The 17,970-nt window shown below is 38.7% G+C and overlaps 2 protein-coding genes and 11 non-coding genes across 13 annotated transcripts in view; all 13 read left to right on the top strand.

Moving 5' to 3' along the window:
- The window catches only part of LOC137491225 (uncharacterized), a 482,468-nt gene that overhangs the window by 355,418 nt on the left and 109,080 nt on the right, over positions 1–17,970 (top strand). The gene's annotated exons all lie outside the window — the stretch shown is intronic.
- On the top strand, positions 533–606 carry trnat-agu (transfer RNA threonine (anticodon AGU)). Its single transcript has one exon. It is a non-coding gene; the product is annotated as a tRNA-Thr (tRNA).
- On the top strand, positions 880–953 carry trnas-aga (transfer RNA serine (anticodon AGA)). Its single transcript has one exon. It is a non-coding gene; the product is annotated as a tRNA-Ser (tRNA).
- Positions 2,130–2,203, top strand: trnat-agu (transfer RNA threonine (anticodon AGU)). Its single transcript has one exon. It is a non-coding gene; the product is annotated as a tRNA-Thr (tRNA).
- Positions 2,476–2,549, top strand: trnai-aau (transfer RNA isoleucine (anticodon AAU)). Its single transcript has one exon. It is a non-coding gene; the product is annotated as a tRNA-Ile (tRNA).
- trnat-ugu (transfer RNA threonine (anticodon UGU)) lies at positions 3,460–3,533 on the top strand. Its single transcript has one exon. It is a non-coding gene; the product is annotated as a tRNA-Thr (tRNA).
- On the top strand, positions 3,808–3,881 carry trnai-aau (transfer RNA isoleucine (anticodon AAU)). The gene has a single exon. It is a non-coding gene; the product is annotated as a tRNA-Ile (tRNA).
- trnar-ucu (transfer RNA arginine (anticodon UCU)) lies at positions 3,968–4,056 on the top strand. The gene is given in 2 exon segments: positions 3,968–4,004; positions 4,021–4,056. It is a non-coding gene; the product is annotated as a tRNA-Arg (tRNA).
- Positions 4,803–4,876, top strand: trnat-ugu (transfer RNA threonine (anticodon UGU)). The gene has a single exon. It is a non-coding gene; the product is annotated as a tRNA-Thr (tRNA).
- On the top strand, positions 5,063–5,136 carry trnat-agu (transfer RNA threonine (anticodon AGU)). The gene has a single exon. It is a non-coding gene; the product is annotated as a tRNA-Thr (tRNA).
- On the top strand, positions 5,409–5,482 carry trnai-aau (transfer RNA isoleucine (anticodon AAU)). The gene has a single exon. It is a non-coding gene; the product is annotated as a tRNA-Ile (tRNA).
- On the top strand, positions 5,569–5,657 carry trnar-ucu (transfer RNA arginine (anticodon UCU)). The gene is given in 2 exon segments: positions 5,569–5,605; positions 5,622–5,657. It is a non-coding gene; the product is annotated as a tRNA-Arg (tRNA).
- Positions 9,153–16,560, top strand: LOC100148466 (gastrula zinc finger protein XlCGF7.1). Its single transcript, NM_001327863.1, has 3 exons — positions 9,153–9,192; positions 9,537–9,686; positions 15,222–16,560. The coding sequence occupies exons 2-3, from the start codon at positions 9,602–9,604 to the stop codon at positions 16,100–16,102; spliced, it is 966 nt and encodes a 321-aa protein (NP_001314792.1). The 5' UTR covers positions 9,153–9,192; positions 9,537–9,601; the 3' UTR covers positions 16,103–16,560.

The following is a 17,970-nucleotide window of genomic DNA, read 5'->3' as shown; positions in this document are numbered from 1 at the left end:
TGCACCTTTCCCTCAGATGATGGGAGAGTGGCTTTCTGATCTGAAACTCTTTCAATGGCCGATAGCATATGTTTGTCCTGATTTCCATTTTCCGAGCTGACTCTGGGTTTGGATGACATGGTCAGGCTTGAGACATGATCATCCAGACTCTAAAGGACCGCGTCCGGCTTGTCAGCATTTTCTGCATCCTGACATGCTGGTTTTTGTTGTGTATTATTTTTTCTTCTTCGATTTTTGTTATCGGGCAAATGTCTCTTACTGTGAATTTCTGTGGCGCTGTGGCTTAGCTGGTCAAAGCGCCTTTCTTGTAAACAGGAGATCCTGGGCTCAAATCCCAGCAGCGCATTAGTCCAGGTGGTGCGTGTGCTTGTTTTATAGAGCTCACCGGAATGAATTATAAAATTGTATAGCTTTGAGGCGTAATGAATAGTGCGACAAATAGAGTTAAACAACCTCTTTGCTTGCCATTTTAAGACTTGCTGTCTTTTTTTAGTCTCTGTGTGCAAAAACGTCTTGCCTCCTATTCAGCGTTGGCGCTGTGGCTTAGTTGGTCAAAGTGCCTGTCTAGTAAACAGGAGATCCTGGGTTCAAATCCCAGCAGTGCCTTATGTACAGGTTTCTTGTTTGCTTTTGTTAAGAGTAACGAGTGTTTACGCAGCGGGATGTTTAGCAGTCGGTTTCTTAACAAAACTCAAATCCTTAAGAACGCTGCTCGTTCAAGAGGGCTTTGGACGATGCCTTTATATAGCATAGTGTGGTAATGCCTAACCAATTGGACTTTAATATTTCAAGTCCAGACATTCCCACATGCAGCGCTACCGTTGTTAATTTTTTTTTTTTTTTTTGGAATTAAACATTTAGCCTGTATCAAGGTCGTTTGGCGCTGTGGCTTAGTTGGTCAAAGTGCCTGTCTAGAAAACAGGAGATCCTGGGTTTGAATCCCAGCAGTGCCTTGTCCGCAGTTGGCTGTTCTTTCATGGGCCAGAGAGTACTAAAAAGTGCTTTCTGTGCAACAGTGCTAGAGGAAGCAGAGCAGGCTCTGTGGTGAAATGGATAGTGCATTGGACTTCTAGGCTGTGAGCTAAGCCATTCAAAGGTTGTTGGTTTGAGTCCCACCAAAGTCGCAAGCTTTGCTCTTTTTCTTCACTGACTTAAGGTGTGGTGCGTTTCTAACATTTTAGGCATCTGTCCATCCCGTTTTGCTTCTTTCTTTCATTGCGCAGTGCAGGCTTAGATACTAGGGGTACTCTACAATAAAGCCGATGACTTAATTGAGCTGTTTTAAATAAGGGAGATTAGAAAACGGTGTAGGGCCTAGTGGGCTTGAGGAATGACTCGTCGGCAACCTGTGGTTTTGGGGAAAAGTAACTGCCACCTATTGTTGAGATCACGCCTTTTGGATTTGTCGTACAAGAGCCTCTTTATGCATGTGCAAAGTAACTGAGTAGAAAGCACAGTAATTTTTGCTTCCCCCCCACTGTCTTAGATGAAACTGCGTTTGGAAGTATCGTATCCAGAGGTTTTTTCTTTTAGTGTTAAGACTAAGTTGGCCAGAGCACCTGTCTTGGGAACAGCAGGTGCTAGGTTCAAATCCAAACTGCACCTTTCCCTCAGATTATGGGAGAGTGGCTTTCTGATCTGAAACTCTTTCAATGGCCGATAGCATATGTTTGTCCTGATTTCCATTTTCCGAGCTGACTCTGGGTTTGGATGACATGGTCAGGCTTGAGACATGATCATCCAGACTCTAAAGGACCGCGTCCGGCTTGTCAGCATTTTCTGCATCCTGACATGCTGGTTTTTGTTGTGTATTATTTTTTCTTCTTCGATTTTTGTTATCGGGCAAATGTCTCTTACTGTGAATTTCTGTGGCGACGGGCTTAGCTGGTCAAAGCGCCTGTCTTGTAAACAGGAGATCCTGGGCTCAAATCCCAGCAGCGCCTTAGTCCAGGTGGTGCGTATGCTTGTTTTATAGAGCTCACCGGAATGAACTATAAAATTGTATAGCTTTGAGGCGTAATGAATAGTGCGACAAATAGAGTTAAACAACCTCTTTGCTTGCCATTTTAAGACTTGCTGTCTTTTTTTAGTCTCTGTGTGCAAAAACGTCTTGCTTCCTATTCAGCGTTGGCGCTGTGGCTTAGTTGGTCAAAGCGCCTGTCTAGTAAACAGGAGATCCTGGGTTCAAATCCCAGCAGTGCCTTATGTACAGGTTTCGTGTTTGCTTTTGTTAAGAGTAACGAGTGTTTACGCAGCGGGATGTTTAGCAGTCGGTTTCTTAACAAAACTCAAATCCTTAAGAACGCTGCTCGTTCAAGAGGGCTTTGGACGATGCCTTTATATAGCATAGTGTGGTAATGCCTAACCAATTGGACTTTAATATTTCAAGTCCAGACATTCCCACATGCAGCGCTACCGTTGTTAGTTTTTTTTTTTTTTTTGGAATTAAACATTTAGCCTGTATCAAGGTCGTTTGGCGCTGTGGCTTAGTTGGTCAAAGTGCCTGTCTAATAAACAGGAGATCCTGGCTTTGAATTCCAGCAGTGCCTTGTCCGCAGTTGGCTGTTCATTCATGGGCTAGAGAGTACTAAAAAGTGCTTTCTGTCCAACAGTTCTAGAGGAAGCAGAGCACTTAGGCTCTGTGGCGCAATGGATAGTGCATTGGACTTCTAGGTTGTGAGCTGAGCCATTCAAAGGTTGTGGGTTCGAGTCGCAAGCTTTGCACTTTTTCTTCACTGACTTAAGGTGTGGTGCGTTTCTAACATTTTAGGCATCTGTCCATCCCGTTTTGCTTCTTTCTTTCATTGCGCAGTGCAGGCTCAGATACTAGGGGTACTCTACAATAAAGCCGATGACTTAATTGAGCTGTTTTAAATAAGGGAGATTAGAAAACGGTGTAGGGCCTAGTGGGCTTGAGGAATGACTCGTCGGCAACCTGTGGTTTTGGGGAAAAGTAACTGCCACCTATTGTTGAGATCACGCCTTTTGGATTTGTCGTACAAGAGCCTCTTTATGCTTGTGCAAAGTAACTGAGTAGAAAGCACAGTAATTTTTGCTTCCCCCCCACTGTCTTAGATGAAACTGCGTTTGGAAGTATCGTATCCAGGGGTTTTTTCTTTTAGTGTTAAGACTAAGTTGGCCAAAGCACCTGTCTTGGGAACAGCAGGTGCTAGGTTCAAATCCAAACTGCACCTTTCCCTCAGATTATGGGAGAGTGGCTTTCTGATCTGAAACTCTTTCAATGGCCGATAGCATATGTTTGTCCTGATTTCCATTTTCCGAGCTGACTCTGGGTTTGGATGACATGGTCAGGCTTGAGACATGATCATCCAGACTCTAAAGGACCGCGTCCGGCTTGTCAGCATTTTCTGCATCCTGACATGCTGGTTTTTGTTGTGTATTATTTTTTCTTCTTCGATTTTTGTTATCGGGCAAATGTCTCTTACTGTGAATTTCTGTGGCGCTGTGGCTTAGCTGGTCAAAGCGCCTGTCTTGTAAACAGGAGATCATGGGCTCAAATCCCAGCAGTGCCTTATGTACAGGTTTCTTGTTTGCTTTTGTTAAGAGTAACGAGTGTTTACGCAGCGGGATGTTTAGCAGTCGGTTTCTTAACAAAACTCAAATCCTTAAGAACACTGCTTGTTCAAGAGGGCTTTGGACGATGCCTTTATATAGCATAGTGTGGTAATGCCTAACCAATTGGACTTTAATATTTCAAGTCCAGACATTCCCACATGCAGCGCTACCGTTGTTAGTTTTTTTTTTTTTTTTTTGGAATTAAGCATTTAGCCAGTATCAAGGTCATTTGGCGCTGTGGCTTAGTTGGTCAAAGTGCCTGTCTAATAAACAGGAGATCCTGGCTTTGAATTCCAGCAGTGCCTTGTCTGCAGTTGGCTGTTCATTCATGGGCCAGAGAGTACTAAAAAGTGCTTTCTGTCCAACAGTTCTAGAGGAAGCAGGGCACTTAGGCTCTGTGGCGCAATGGATAGCGCATTGGACTTCTAGGTTGTGAGCTGAGCCATTTAAAGGTTGTGGGTTCGAGTCCCACCAGAGTCGCAAGCTTTACTCTTTTTCTTCACTGACTTAAGGTGTGGTGCGTTTCTAACATTTTAGGGATCTGTCCATCCCGTTTTGCTTCTTTCTTTCATTGCGCAGTGCAGGCTCAGATACTAGGGGTACTCTACAATAAAGCCGATGACTTAATTGAGCTGTTTTAAATAAGGGAGATTAGAAAACGGTGTAGGGCCTAGTGGGCTTGAGGAATGACTCGTCGGCAACCTGTGGTTTTGGGGAAAAGTAACTGCCACCTATTGTTGAAATCACGCCTTTTGGATTTGTCGTACAAGAGCCTCTTTATGCTTGTGCAAAGCAACTGAGTAGAAAGCACAGTAATTTTTGCTTCCCCCCCACTGTCTTAGATGAAACTGCGTTTGGAAGTATCGTATCCAGAGGTTTTTTCTTTTAGTGTTAAGACTAAGTTGGCCAGAGCACCTGTCTTGGGAACAGCAGGTGCTAGGTTCAAATCCAAACTGCACCTTTCCCTCAGATTATGGGAGAGTGGCTTTCTGATCTGAAACTCTTTCAATGGCCGATAGCATATGTTTGTCCTGATTTCCATTTTCCGAGCTGACTCTGGGTTTGGATGACATGGCCAGGCTTGAGACATGATCAACCAGACTCTAAAGGACCGCGTCCGGCTTGTCAGCATTTTCTGCATCCTGACATGCTGGTTTTTGTTGTGTATTATTTTTTCTTCTTCGATTTTTGTTATCGGGCAAATGTCTCTTACTGTGAATTTCTGTGGCGCTGTGGCTTAGCTGGTCAAAGCGCCTGTCTTGTAAACAGGAGATCCTGGGATCAAATCCCAGCAGCGCCTTAGTCCAGGTGGTGCGTGTGCTTGTTTTATAGAGCTCACCGGAATGAAATATAAAATTGTATAGCTTTGAGGCGTAATGAATAGTGCGACAAATAGAGTTAAACAACCTCTTTGCTTGCCATTTTAAGACTTGCTGTCTTTTTTTAGTCTCTGTGTTCAAAAACGTCTTGCCTCTTATTCAGCATTGGAGCTGTGGCTTAGTTGGTCAAAGCGCCTGTCTAGTAAACAGGAGATCCTGGGTTCAAATCCCAGCAGTGCCTTATTTACAGGTTTCGTGTTTGCTTTTGTTAAGAGTAACGAGTGTTTACACTGCGGGATGTTTAGCAGTCGGTTTCTTAACAAAACTCAAATCCTTAAGAACGCTGATCGTTCAAGAGGGCTTTGGACGATGCCTTTATATAGCATAGTGTGGTAATGCCTAACCAATTGGACTTTAATATTTCAAGTCCAGACATTCCCACATGCAGCGCTACCGTTGTTAGTTTTTTTTTTTTTTTTGGAATTAAACATTTAGCCTGTATCAAGGTCGTTTGGCGCTGTGGCTTAGTTGGTCAAAGTGCCTGTCTAATAAACAGGAGATCCTGGCTTTGAATTCCAGCAGTGCCTTGTCCGCAGTTGGCTGTTCATTCATGGGCCAGAGAGTACTAAAAAGTGCTTTCTGTCCAACAGTTCTAGAGGAAGCAGAGCACTTAGGCTCTGTGGCGCAATGGATAGTGCATTGGACTTCTAGGTTGTGAGCTGAGCCATTCAAAGGTTGTGGGTTCGAGTCCCACCAGAGTTGCAAGCTTTGCTCTTTTTCTTCACTGACTTAAGGTGTGGTGCGTTTCTAACATTTTAGGCATCTGTCCATCCCGTTTTGCTTCTTTCTTTCATTGCGCAGTGCAGGCTCAGATACTAGGGGTACTCTACAATAAAGCCGATGACTTAATTGAGCTGTTTTAAATAAGGGAGATTAGAAAACGGTGCAGGGCCTAGTGGGCTTGAGGAATGACTCGTCGGCAACCTGTGGTTTTGGGGAAAAGTAACTGCCCCCTATTGTTGAGATCACGCCTTTTGGATTTGTCGTACAAGAGCCTCTTTATGCATGTGGAAAGTACCTGAGTAGAAAGCACAGTAAATTTTGCTTCCCCCCCACTGTCTTAGATGAATCTGCGTTTGGAAGTATCATATCCAGAGGTATTTTCTTTTAGTGTTAAGACTAAGTTGGCCAAAGCACCTGTCTTGGGAACAGCAGGTGCTAGGTTCAAATCCAAACTGCACCTTTCCCTCAGATTATGGGAGAGTGGCTTTCTTTTTTTTTTTCTTTTTTTTTTAACACTTTTATTGTTTCAGAAAGGTGTGATACATTCTTACTGTATTAGTAACCAAATACCAATCAAAGAACTCCCGCCCCATCCCGACGTTCAAAATAAAAATAAAAATTTAAAAAAAGAAAGGAACAGAATAAAAAAATGCATTCTCATGCGAGGAAAGTAATACAAAAACAAATAAATAGAAAATAAAGATTAACTAAAATAAACTTAAAGATAAAAATAAAAAGGGCAATTTTGTTAAAAATTAAAAATATATAAAAAAATAAATACCATTAAAAAATTGACATTTCAACATATACAGTCCAGTGAAATTATATTAAAGTTAGTCATTACAAACACAGTGTATTTTAACAGTCACATTGTTTGGGATTACTAAACAGTCAGTGCACTGTTATTTAAAAAATGAAGGAAGAAGTCCCAAATCTTGTAGAATATGTGCATTTTTTGTGTGATTGAATAAGTCAACCTTTCCATTGCTATACAGGAAGACATTTCCCTAATCCAGAGTGACAAAGATGGAGCATGAGTACTTTTCCAGTGAATGGCAATCAGGCGCTTCGCATGTAATAGACACAGATTTATAAACTTCTGTTCATATGACTTCAGCGATAAGGCAGGTGGGAAAAGACCAAGGATACAGATTTTAGGGCAAACAGGGATTTCTTTACCAATAGTTTTAGAGATTACACCAATTATTTCTTTCCAAAAGAATTGCAAGTGCTCACATTGCCAAACACAATGGAACAGTGTGCCCTTGTAAGTCAAACATTTTCCACAAATGTCCAGAATATTTCTATTAAATTTATTTAACATTTCTGGTGTTATATATGTTCTCATTACCCAATTATATTGGATTAATTTAAAACGGGTATTGATTGATGTTTGCGCTTGAAGACAACTTTCTTCCCATTCATTTTCTGTAATATCTATTTGAAAGTCTTCAATCCAAGCCAGTCTTTTATGATTTGTAGATTCTTTGGAAGCATTAACAAATTTGCTATATAGTGTAGAAATTTTGTATTTGGCACTGGGATCTTTAACTGCAATTTCTTCTAAACTACTTAGGGTCGGACACTGATATGAATGATTTTTAGATCTTATAAAATTACGGATCTGAAGATACTTAAAAAAATGAGACTGAGGAATTTTATATCTTTCCTTTAAGGTTTCAAAGGACATCAATATATTATCTTCATAAAGATCTGATATCTTTTGCAAGCCTTTCTGGAACCACAGCTTAAAAGCCTTGTCTGATTTCCCTGGTACGAATAATGCATTACCCCAAATGGGAGAAAATTTAGAAAGTACCGGGGTTTCTCCCAGCTCAATCTGTGACTCATGCCATGATAAAATAGTGGCTCTCACAAATGGGTTAGATGTATTTTGTTTGAGTTTCTTTAAAGAATCAGAGTATAAATATGTGTCAAGACTCAAATTGCCTGTACATTTTCTTTCAATCTGTATCCATGGAATGCTAGGTGAGCCAGCAAACCAATAACATGCAGAACATGTTAACACGGGTCCACAACCACAGCAAGGCATGTTTTAATTGACAAATATATTAAAACAGACTGCTTTATTTGAAGTTCTGAGTAGCTCAGTTAGACAAGTTGATTGATACGTGTGCTAAACCTTTTCACTACACGGGTTCGAATCCTGTTAAAGACATGTAAATTCTAATTATTTTTTTTTATTTACTTTGGTTATATACTGTTCTGCTACACAGAAATTAAAATCAATAATGCACACAATGACACTGACACCAAGTAATAAGAATCTTTATTTGGTATGGACATGTTTTGTTGCTGTGAAAAAGTGACGAATCTGCCAATCTGCAAACGTGAATAGCTTACATCTGGAAAGGGACACCAGTTAACACGGTCACCAGTTAAACCGTAACACCGGTCAGGTGTCGTGTCGTTGCTCCGTTTCCATGGAACGGGTCGTTGCTCCGTTTCCGTTTCCAACGCTCTCTGCTGCAGTGCTTGAATGGGGCTCGGTATTGGACACTTTAAAGTCACGCAGCGTTTACATAAACAAATGTTTATTTAATGTTTATATAATTATATGTTTACATAAACAATTCATAAACATATTTAATAATGACATTTAATATTAAATCTTGATTTTTAAACTTAATTTTGTTTTGTTTTAATAATAACCTGTTATATTTAAAACCTCTTGTAGTTTTATTTACAAAACTTTGCTTTTATTAATAACTATATTTTTATTTAGTGCCTCATTCGTTTAAAATGTAAAAAGTGTTAAACAAAAGTACTTATATCAGGTACAGAACAGCCAACAACATTAAAAACATCACCGGGTGGGCCATCGGTTAGCCACTGGTGTCCAGACGGCGGTCCACCCACGGTAATCCGCTGGTGGCGTGCCACCCAAAAAACGCCGGTGGGCCGACATAACTTTTAGAATGGGCGGCTTGCCGCTGGTAAGCCGATGGCGGTTCGCCCATATCAAGTCGCTGAATTTGTGCCGACCAAAAAACGCCGACGGTCCGCCAACTCATTGTTTGCTGGGTATGTATTGTAAGGAAACACCAAAATGGAATGTTTGCATATTGTATCGAACCAGAATCCGTAAAACATGTTATACTGTCTTGTAGAAAATATTCAGCTGAACGAGAACAATTACAGAAAGTACTTAAGAACATGACATTAAAGCACATATTGAGTCTGTCTGGAACAAGTTCAACAGTTAAGGCAGTTATAAAGTTTCTGAAAATAACACAGCTAGCAAATAGGATTTAGGTTAGGTCCTTATTTTTTATTTTTTAATAAATATACACTATATAAATATATTTATACATCCCTAATGATCATATCTCAGTCCAGAAGGTGGCAGTAATGCACTAAGTTTGCAAGCTGCCAATAAAATACCACAGAAGAAGAGGTGGCAAAAAGCAAAACAAAAAAGACCTTTATTTTGGCGTGGCGTGTGACGTCATCAGGCAGCGCCGCTACTGCGCTATGATTTAACTGGAGAGAGGTTTGTTCTAAAACTTTTACAGATATAAACCGATTTAAAGTTAAAGTTCTAAAGTTTTAGGGTTTTATACGATGCTAAATTATGTTCCTGCTGTTGAAAATATTATTTTAACCCTTTATACAACGTAGTATTATTTTATTCTCAGCGAGGGCTATTGTTTGAACAATGTAACAAAAGTGTGTAATATGTGTTTTGATGAAACGTTTTGCAGGATTTAATTTTGTTATTTACTGTCATTAAAAAAAACTGTTGGAGCAAGTGTTGAAGAGAAGTTATTTTGTTTCTGTTGATTGTTTTATTTATTTTAAACAGGACATTTTTATTGTTTTGTTCATTTTTAACAGGATTAAGTGTCCAAACACAGAGAAAAACTCCTGCTGAAGTGACTGATCTCCACACTGTTATAAAGATGGCGTTTATTAAAGTGGAGAGTGAAGATGTGAAGATTGAAGAAACATCCACAGTCAAACAGGGAGATCTGCAGGAACAAACAGGTTGGTTTTCATACTGATACATTTTTTAATAATAAGAATACTAAATTAAGTCCTGAGTGTGCTGCCTAGTTCTCCTAAACGCACATTCACTCATTGAAAGACAGAAATAAGTTTCTTCCATCACTTGTTCTTACATCTTTTGTCATTCTTTTATATATTATTAGTCTCCCATTGTCTCTACCTCCTTAAGGCTATTGCTTTTCTTGTTCCCCTACTGTGTGTTAAGCATCCATGATCACTGGCACTTTATCAAATTAATTAAAACAATAAATAAATAAAAGGTTTAACTGAGCTGACGATATTTGACCAACAGTATTCTCATAGAAGACTCAAAATTTTCGGCCTTAAAAAGTCTTAAATTAACTGAAATGTTGTGCTGTAGATCTTAACTCTTTTTAAACAAGTCTTCATTTTCCTTTGTTCATGATTTGCTACTCAATCTGGTCAAAACCCATACAATCACCAACAATCCATCTCAATGAAACTTTAAACTTTTTATTTAAAAGGTCATTTTAACCTTATTTATCATAATGGTTTAATTATTTTCTTTACAATAACGTTTGTTTAAACGTGCTCCATGTATTTACTGCTGAGGACATTGACATGGACAGATTGTTGTGCATATATTTAGTTTATTATATTTTTTTAAAACGTTGAAAATATTTGTTAATTTTTTTATTATCATAAAGAAAGTTTATGTTGGAATACAAGTTAAGCTGGCTTGTTTTTACACAATATTAGTTTTTATTTATTAAAGAAATGTCTAAAATTAAAAAATATATATTATTAATTTATTATTGTATTATTAAATGTATTCACTTGTAATATTTGTTTGATGGGGCAAATAAAAACCTTTTCCATCTGGGCCATTTGAAAAGTTCTTTAGCCTTTAGCCCTTTATGAGTCCAAAATTTCATTCATAATGGTCTTAAAAATGTCTTAAGAAGTCTTACATTTAACTTGGTAAAACTCACAGAGAGCCTGGTTTACAGTATGTCAAAAAATGTGGATGCCCCTAATATTAAACATGCTGAATGAAATGGACACTAAAATAATCAATTATTATAAACATTGTACAGTCTCAAAAATAGGCAATGTTGTTCATGTACCAGCAGGTGGCGCCATTGGAATCTTTTTGCTTGAGAATTTTTTAAAGGGCCATGAAACCCCCTCGTTTCAGCAGGGTGTTTTCACACCTCTACTTTGGAAAAAGTCCGAAAAGTGGGCGTGTCCAGCTCTGTTTAGGGGGGAGTGTCGGAGGAAGAAAAGTGGGATGGTGTGGGAGTGTCTATTTGGGCACGCGCGAGTATCAGAGTCAAAATACACAAACACACACACACACATACATACAGGAGAATTTGATGGTGTTTAACCTACATGGACATCTGTAGTCGAATTATTTGCCAAATGATTAAATGGTGGACTTTAACTGCAGTTTGGCTCTTTCATTCAGGGAATTCATTCATGCCCCTCGCGACACACGAGATATTTGATTCGAGGAGCTGCTCTAAGCGTGTATTTTTCATGCAATGTTTTATACCGCACGGCGAATGAGAGAAAAAACCCCTCTGCATTTCCCAGAAACTTAGATGCACACGACAGGTAGCGTCGGAAAGCCGCGCGTGTTATTCCGGTCACTAAATGCGGTAAAAACCCTACACGAGGTTAAAGTTTGGTTGTGGTGCTAACGTGTTTACACTCTGTGCAATAGTTTGTTAGATACGAACAAACTGAATAAACAAAGAGCACTGGTCGCTCACTTACCAAATCTGTAGAGACAGGACAATCACCAGCAACTAGAGCCGCGTCTTTATGAAGAGAATACTACAAACAAATCCAGATCTCAGCATTTGCAGATGAGAACAGCTCTCAGGTAAACAATAATCCTCCTTGGACACGTAAGTTATTGTTGTCGCGCGTCGCGTACACTGTTAATCCACACGTGAGTCTGAGCTCTCACAGAGAGAAAATGAAAACGAAACTTAACTGCAGCAAACTATAAAAGCAACACAACGTGGCGTCTCTGTCCTGAAAACACGGTGATAGTAATGAATATTAATGAAGTTGCACAATAGAGCGCGCTGATTGGTTTGACCCAAGCCTTACTCATGCATTAATGCATCACACTGTAAGACGTAATAAGACACACTCTGGCACAGACGCCCAGTCTGCACGCTGGAATACACGCTATTATGTCATGACCGTGACGCAGCTTCAAAAATTCGTTACAAACTAGAAGTACGAATTTGCTTGAAATAACGCAAAAACAACTAATTTACACTTTTTAGTGAAATATAGGTGTCCTAATAGTGTTTTTAGCAGTGTGGGACACATATACGACTGTCAACAGCTCAAAAAATGTGTTTTGGTGTTTCGTGACCCTTTAAGGAATACATTTTTAGATCCTAAAAACAGTGTTATGCTGCTTAGGCATGGAACGATAACTGCTTTCAAAGTTTACCGCAGTTTGGAAAAGTCAAGGTTTTAAAACCGCCAACATTTTCTGCTGTACCGTTCCTACAGTACATGTAAGGTTTTTTTTATGTTTTGTTTTAAGTTTTTTAGGACAACAGTAACTCCAGCAGAAAAGATCTCCAAAGATGCCATTTTAAATCATAAAGAAATCTGTGATTCATATGAATGATTTAACCTGACATGTTTACTGCTCCAAAATATTTTATATGTTTCTCAGAAGAAAATTCATTTTAGGTTATCATACCGTCAGAATCTTATACTGGCCCATGCCTAATGCTGCTTGATGTTGCAAAGTCATATTTTCTCATTTTATTATTTTTCTTTGTATAGACATGAACACACTTATTTGTAGAGCAAGTAGCCGTTTATTATTCTTGGTCATTTCTCCAAAAGACAACTGAAGTTCTAAAATAATAGCATATGAGATCAGGTCACTACTATAACATGATTGACAATTTTTGTATGTCGCTGTTTGTCATTGTACTCTGTTTATCCTGAGAGCTGATGCTGATTTTTTTAGGGCTTTTCACACTTTAAATTGTTAACCCTGGGTCATTCTAACCCTGGATAAATTCTGGGTTATTTGTAGTCACCTTCCACACTGCTCATGCTATACCTGGGGTTAAAAAATAATCCTGGGTGTTCATTAACAGACAGTTCACATTTGTAAACCCTGGGTTATCATTATTATTTGTATATTTACGTTGTCACAAATTGTTAACACGTGGTCATTCTATTCCTGGATTAACAGAATCCTGGGTTATCTGTAATCACGTTCCACAATGATCATCAGGCTTATTTTGGAAAGTCAGTTTATTATTGGCGGATTCAGTTTCATTAATCAAATTTACGATAGTTCAAACTCAGTTACTCTGGCAACTTATGCTGGGAATCTAGCCTAGTTTAGGGCAGGTTAACTCTCAGGAGTGAGTGTCTTTTGTTACTTGTTCTCATTTATTTTGTAATTACTAGTCCTCACAGTATTCTCATAGGTGATATCTGCAATTACAGTGATAAGAGTTGACTTGGTACTTTCTATTTGCATATGTCACGTTGATCACAATTCCAACTTCTTTATGGGCTTAAACTTGTTTCTAGAAGTTGTTACTAGTTCTCACAGATAATATCTGCGCTAGAATTACATCATTATTATCATAACTAATTACCAGGGCTATTGTGTTTAAACAGAGTTTTTGCGAGTCAAAAAATGTCTTAAATTACAAAATTTAAATTTCTGGCCTTAAAATGTCTTAAATTTACTGAAATATTGTGTTGTAGGTCTTAAATGTTTTTATTTTTTATTTTTAATCAAGTCTTTATTTTCCTTTTTTCATGTTTTGCTACCCAATCTGGCCAAAGTGCATACAATCACCAACAACCTATCTCAATAAACAATTTTTTTATTCAAAAGGTCGTTTTAACTCTATTTATTATAACGGTTTAATTATTTTCCTTACAATAAAATTTGTTTAAACGAGCTCCATGTATTTACTGCTGAGGACATCAACCTGGACAGATTGTTGTACATAGATTTAGTTTATTATAGTTTTTAGAACTTTTAAAACATTTGTTCATTTGTTTATAATTATTATAAAGAAAGTTAATGTTGGAAAAAGTGTATGGATACAAGTAAAGCTTGCTTGTTTTTACAGAATATATAAAATCTTTTGTTACAAAATATCTCAAATATAATTTTTATAATTTATTTAATATTATATTAATACATGTTTTAAATGATAATATTTTTTGAAATGGCAAATAAAAATATTTCCCATCTGGGTCATTTGAAAGATTGTTTAGCCTTTTATGAATCTAAAATTTCATTCATAATGGTCTTAAAAATGTCTTTAAAGGTCTTAAATTTAATTTAGTAAAACCTGCAGAAACCCTGGTTTAAAGCATGTCCAAAAAGTGAATGCCCCCAATTTTAAATATGCTGAATGAAATGGACAAAAAAAATTAATTATAATAAAACATTGTACAGTATTTTAAACCATATGATGTTTCTGTAGGACAACATGAGGCAAAACAAACAAATTATAGTGGAACAATATTGTTTAGCATTGCACTGACTACAACTGGCCAACAAACAAGTCTAATAATCCTGGTTTATCTGTAAAATCCACACTGCTCATGCTTTACCTGTGGTTAAAATATAATCCTGGGTGTTTATTAACAGATGTTTCACATTGGCAAAACCCGGGTTAACAAAATCATTTGTATATTTACGTTGCCACTGTCCCTGATTGGACAAACAGCAGTTGACCTTTTTAGATGGCATTTCTGCATCTTGTCGGGGATTTCAAATGTCAACATGTAGGTCTTCAGATAAGCCTCAGGACATGCACAAAGGCAAGAAAACAATGTACAGTATAATAGAATTTACTATAGAATGGTTAAAAACGTAATATTTATATAAAATACAATTACAACTTGTTACTTTCACCTTGGTTAAATTCCAGTACATCATTTTTTAATTGTAGCTTTAGAACCTTATAACATCACTAAAAGCAGCATCAAAGTAGTCTCCTTTTAGTCACTCCACCTCTTCACAGAGATTGTCAGCCTGATTTGGTGTATTAATCAACTACCAAGAGTTCTGGAACTGAACAATAATGATGTTCCTGATGCTGGACATCCACTGGCACAGGATCCTCATCAATTTAAAAGTAAATCTCCCTTTTTTGCCATGCTCTGATGCGTTTAGGTTTCGCCGCTATTAGATTTCGCTGTAGAACACGCTATGCTGAAGTAAAGAGTCTGACTGATTTTCTACCGGAAACATGGCAGCAGAGTTTGTGCACAGTCTATTTACTATAACTTCTAGGTTAAGCAGCTTGGACAAAATTTACATTGTAAAAGCACTAGATAAATAAAGATGAATTGAATTGGATCTGATTAAATGTGGACAAAACGCAATATGATCTGATTTATTTTGCATTTAATGTGCATCAATATTACAGTGTGTATAGCCAATTTTTCCAGTGTCTTTTCACTTTTCAGCTTTTGATGAAAGTTATTAAGACTCAATGAAAACTAATGTTATGTTATTCATTTTAGACCTAATTGAAGAGAATGAGGGGAGTAAAGAGGAGGAACATCATGTCAAAATTGAAGAAAAAAATAATTTACAGACTGATGGTTTTTTGAAAAGGAGAGACAAGAATCATTTCACCTGCACTCAGTGTGGAACGAGTTTTGGAAGAAAAAGGGATCTTAAGATTCACAGGAGGATCCACACTGGAAAGAAACCATTCACATGCACTCAGTGTGGGAACAGTTTTAACAGCTCATCACACCTTAATCAACACATGAGGATCCACACTGGAGAGAAACCATTCACATGCACTCAGTGTGAGAAGAGTTTCAGCCAATCATCAAACCTTAATCTACACATGAGGATCTACACTAGAGAGAAACCATTCACTTGCACTCAGTGTGGGAAGAATTTCAACCAATCATCAAATCTTAATCGACACATGAGGATCCACACTGGAGAGAAACCATTCACATGCACTCAATGTGGGACGAGTTTCATCCGCTCATCATCCCTTAATCTACACATTATGAGCCACAATGGAGAGAAACCATTCACATGCACTCAGTGTGGGAGGAGTTTTAATCGTTCATCACACCTTAATCGACACATGATGATCCACACTGGAGAGAAACCATTCACATGCACTCAGTGTGGAATGAGCTTCAGCCAATCATCAAACCTTAATCTACACATGAGGATCCACACTGGAGAGAAACCATTCGCATGCCCTCAGTGTGGAATGAGTTTCAGCCAATCATCAAACCTTAATCTACACATGAGGGTCCACACTGGAGAAAAACCATTCACATGCCCTCAGTGTGGGAAGAGTTTTAACAGCTCATCACACCTTAATCGACACATGAGAATCCACACTGGAGAGAAACCATTCACTTGCAAATAAGCCGCAGTCACACTGGACTTTTCTCCCCATAAACTTCTATTCATAGCACGCGAATGCGTCAGACTGGAAACGCAAGTTTGTGCGTCACGTTTCGCAGTTCACTGCCTTGTAAAGTTCAAGCTTGGTAAACTCTGACCTGTGAAATTGCATCACTTGACTTTATAAGACCAATCGAACATCAAAACATGACCTCTCTGGACAGTTAGTAAAATATAGACGAATCGCTCACTTAATGTCTAATCATCTTGTTTAATCCCGCCCCTTTTCGCAGCGACATTCAACAATATTTTGCATGCTCAAACTCTAGTGAGACTGGAGCTTCGGTGTGGAATGGGTTTCAGCAGCTCCTCAGACCTTTATTAAACACATGAAGACCCACACTTGAGAGAAACCATTTACATGGACTCTGTGTGAAGTTTTAATTGATCAGCAAACCTTAATGAACACATGAAGATCCACACTGGTGTTAAAGAGTATTTGTGCTTTGAGTGTGAGAAGACTTTTATTACAGCTCCAAAGTTGAAAATGCACCAGACGATTCACACTGGAGAGACCATACAAGTGTTCACACTGTGACAAGAGGTTTAATCAGATAACACATATGTTAACAGAAATCTCAGCTCCTTCACCACAACAGACAATCACAGCAACTGCATTACTGCTGCCGCTGCATTAATCCAACTTTAAATCTCACATTCCATTCCTCATTAAAAAAAAAAAAAAACCTCAGATACTTGAACTCAGTTTGGGGTAAGGACTCTCCGTCAAACTGGAGATGGCCACCTTTTTCCAGTCAAGCACCATGGTTTCTGACTTAGAGGTGCTGTTCTTTCCCTGCCATGTCACACTCAGCAGCAAACCGTCCCACTGCAGGCTGCAGGTCCATGTCCTATGAAGCCAAAAGGACAATGTTATCCGTAAATGGCAGAGACAGTCCTAGCCTGCACCTAAAATTCTATCTTTAAAAAAATTATTGAGATCAGCCTCAACAATAACACAATTACAAAACAAAATGAATAAATAGATGAATAGATATTGTAATGGTGGAATGGAGAGTAGGATGGCTTGACCCATAAACCAAGATGGAGCTCTCTCAGGAGGGATGAACCAGTGCACGAGTCTCAGACTAAAGGCGTAATAATGAAATAAATGCTAAGCAAGCCCCAACCCTGGCTGTTGCGATGTACTCCTATGCAACCTAGAGTGCTTATTGTTCCAGAGAAATTAACAGACTAAATTATCAAACTGTTTTAAAAATTGTAAAGAAATGTTTACATGGATATAGTGAAGTAGAAAAGTAACTTAAGGAAAGCAATTTACGTTGAGTTTGCTAGTTTGTTTTTTGAGTACCTCAGAGCAGTGGTTCCCCTTCGTTTGGGGAACTTCAGTGCAATTAAGTGGATTTGATCTTTGTGAAAATCCACAAAAGGGGGGGGGGGGGATTTGGTTCAGAAGCCCCTTGTCTGAAAGAGTATTGAACAGACCAATGAATGCAATGAATTAGCAGCGTAAGCTTGCGCAGGTGTGCTTATATGCTGGGATAATAAGCAATGAAGCACACCTGGAGCGAGCAAACGCCATCCTTTTTGCTTCAGAGACTTTCTCATCGAGTCGATAAGGGTTCCTCCTGCTGTGATCCAGCGATTCCGAGCGAACGAGAGCATTCTCCCTGTCCAGAGTGTGTACATGCAGCGGCAGACGGTCGAGCTGGGTTTTCTCCCATGCCTGGCGTTCTTTGGGTCCGGTCCTCCAGAGCGGTGCGTATAAAGTTGCAAACTTCACAGAAAGACCAAAACAGTCCTTTTCAGGACGGCACTCCGACTGTGCATTTCTGGATGCGGTGGTTTCCTGTCCTCGGATGATGGGCA

Source organism: Danio rerio, chromosome 4 (genome assembly GCF_049306965.1).
Source record: "Danio rerio strain Tuebingen ecotype United States chromosome 4, GRCz12tu, whole genome shotgun sequence".
NCBI classification, from domain to species: Eukaryota; Metazoa; Chordata; class Actinopteri; order Cypriniformes; family Danionidae; genus Danio; species Danio rerio.
Note: the sequence above shows the minus strand (reverse complement) of the source record. Positions and strands in the feature narration are given on the sequence as shown.

Bases quoted from the DNA above. Each gene is read 5' to 3' on its own strand.
- LOC100148466 (NM_001327863.1), top strand. From the start codon at position 9,602: ATGGCGTTTATTAAAGTGGAGAGTGAAGATGTGAAGATTGAAGAAACA. The intron at 9,687-15,221 runs GTTGGTTTTCAT...TATTCATTTTAG, and splicing joins AGATCTGCAGGAACAAACAG to ACCTAATTGAAGAGAATGAG.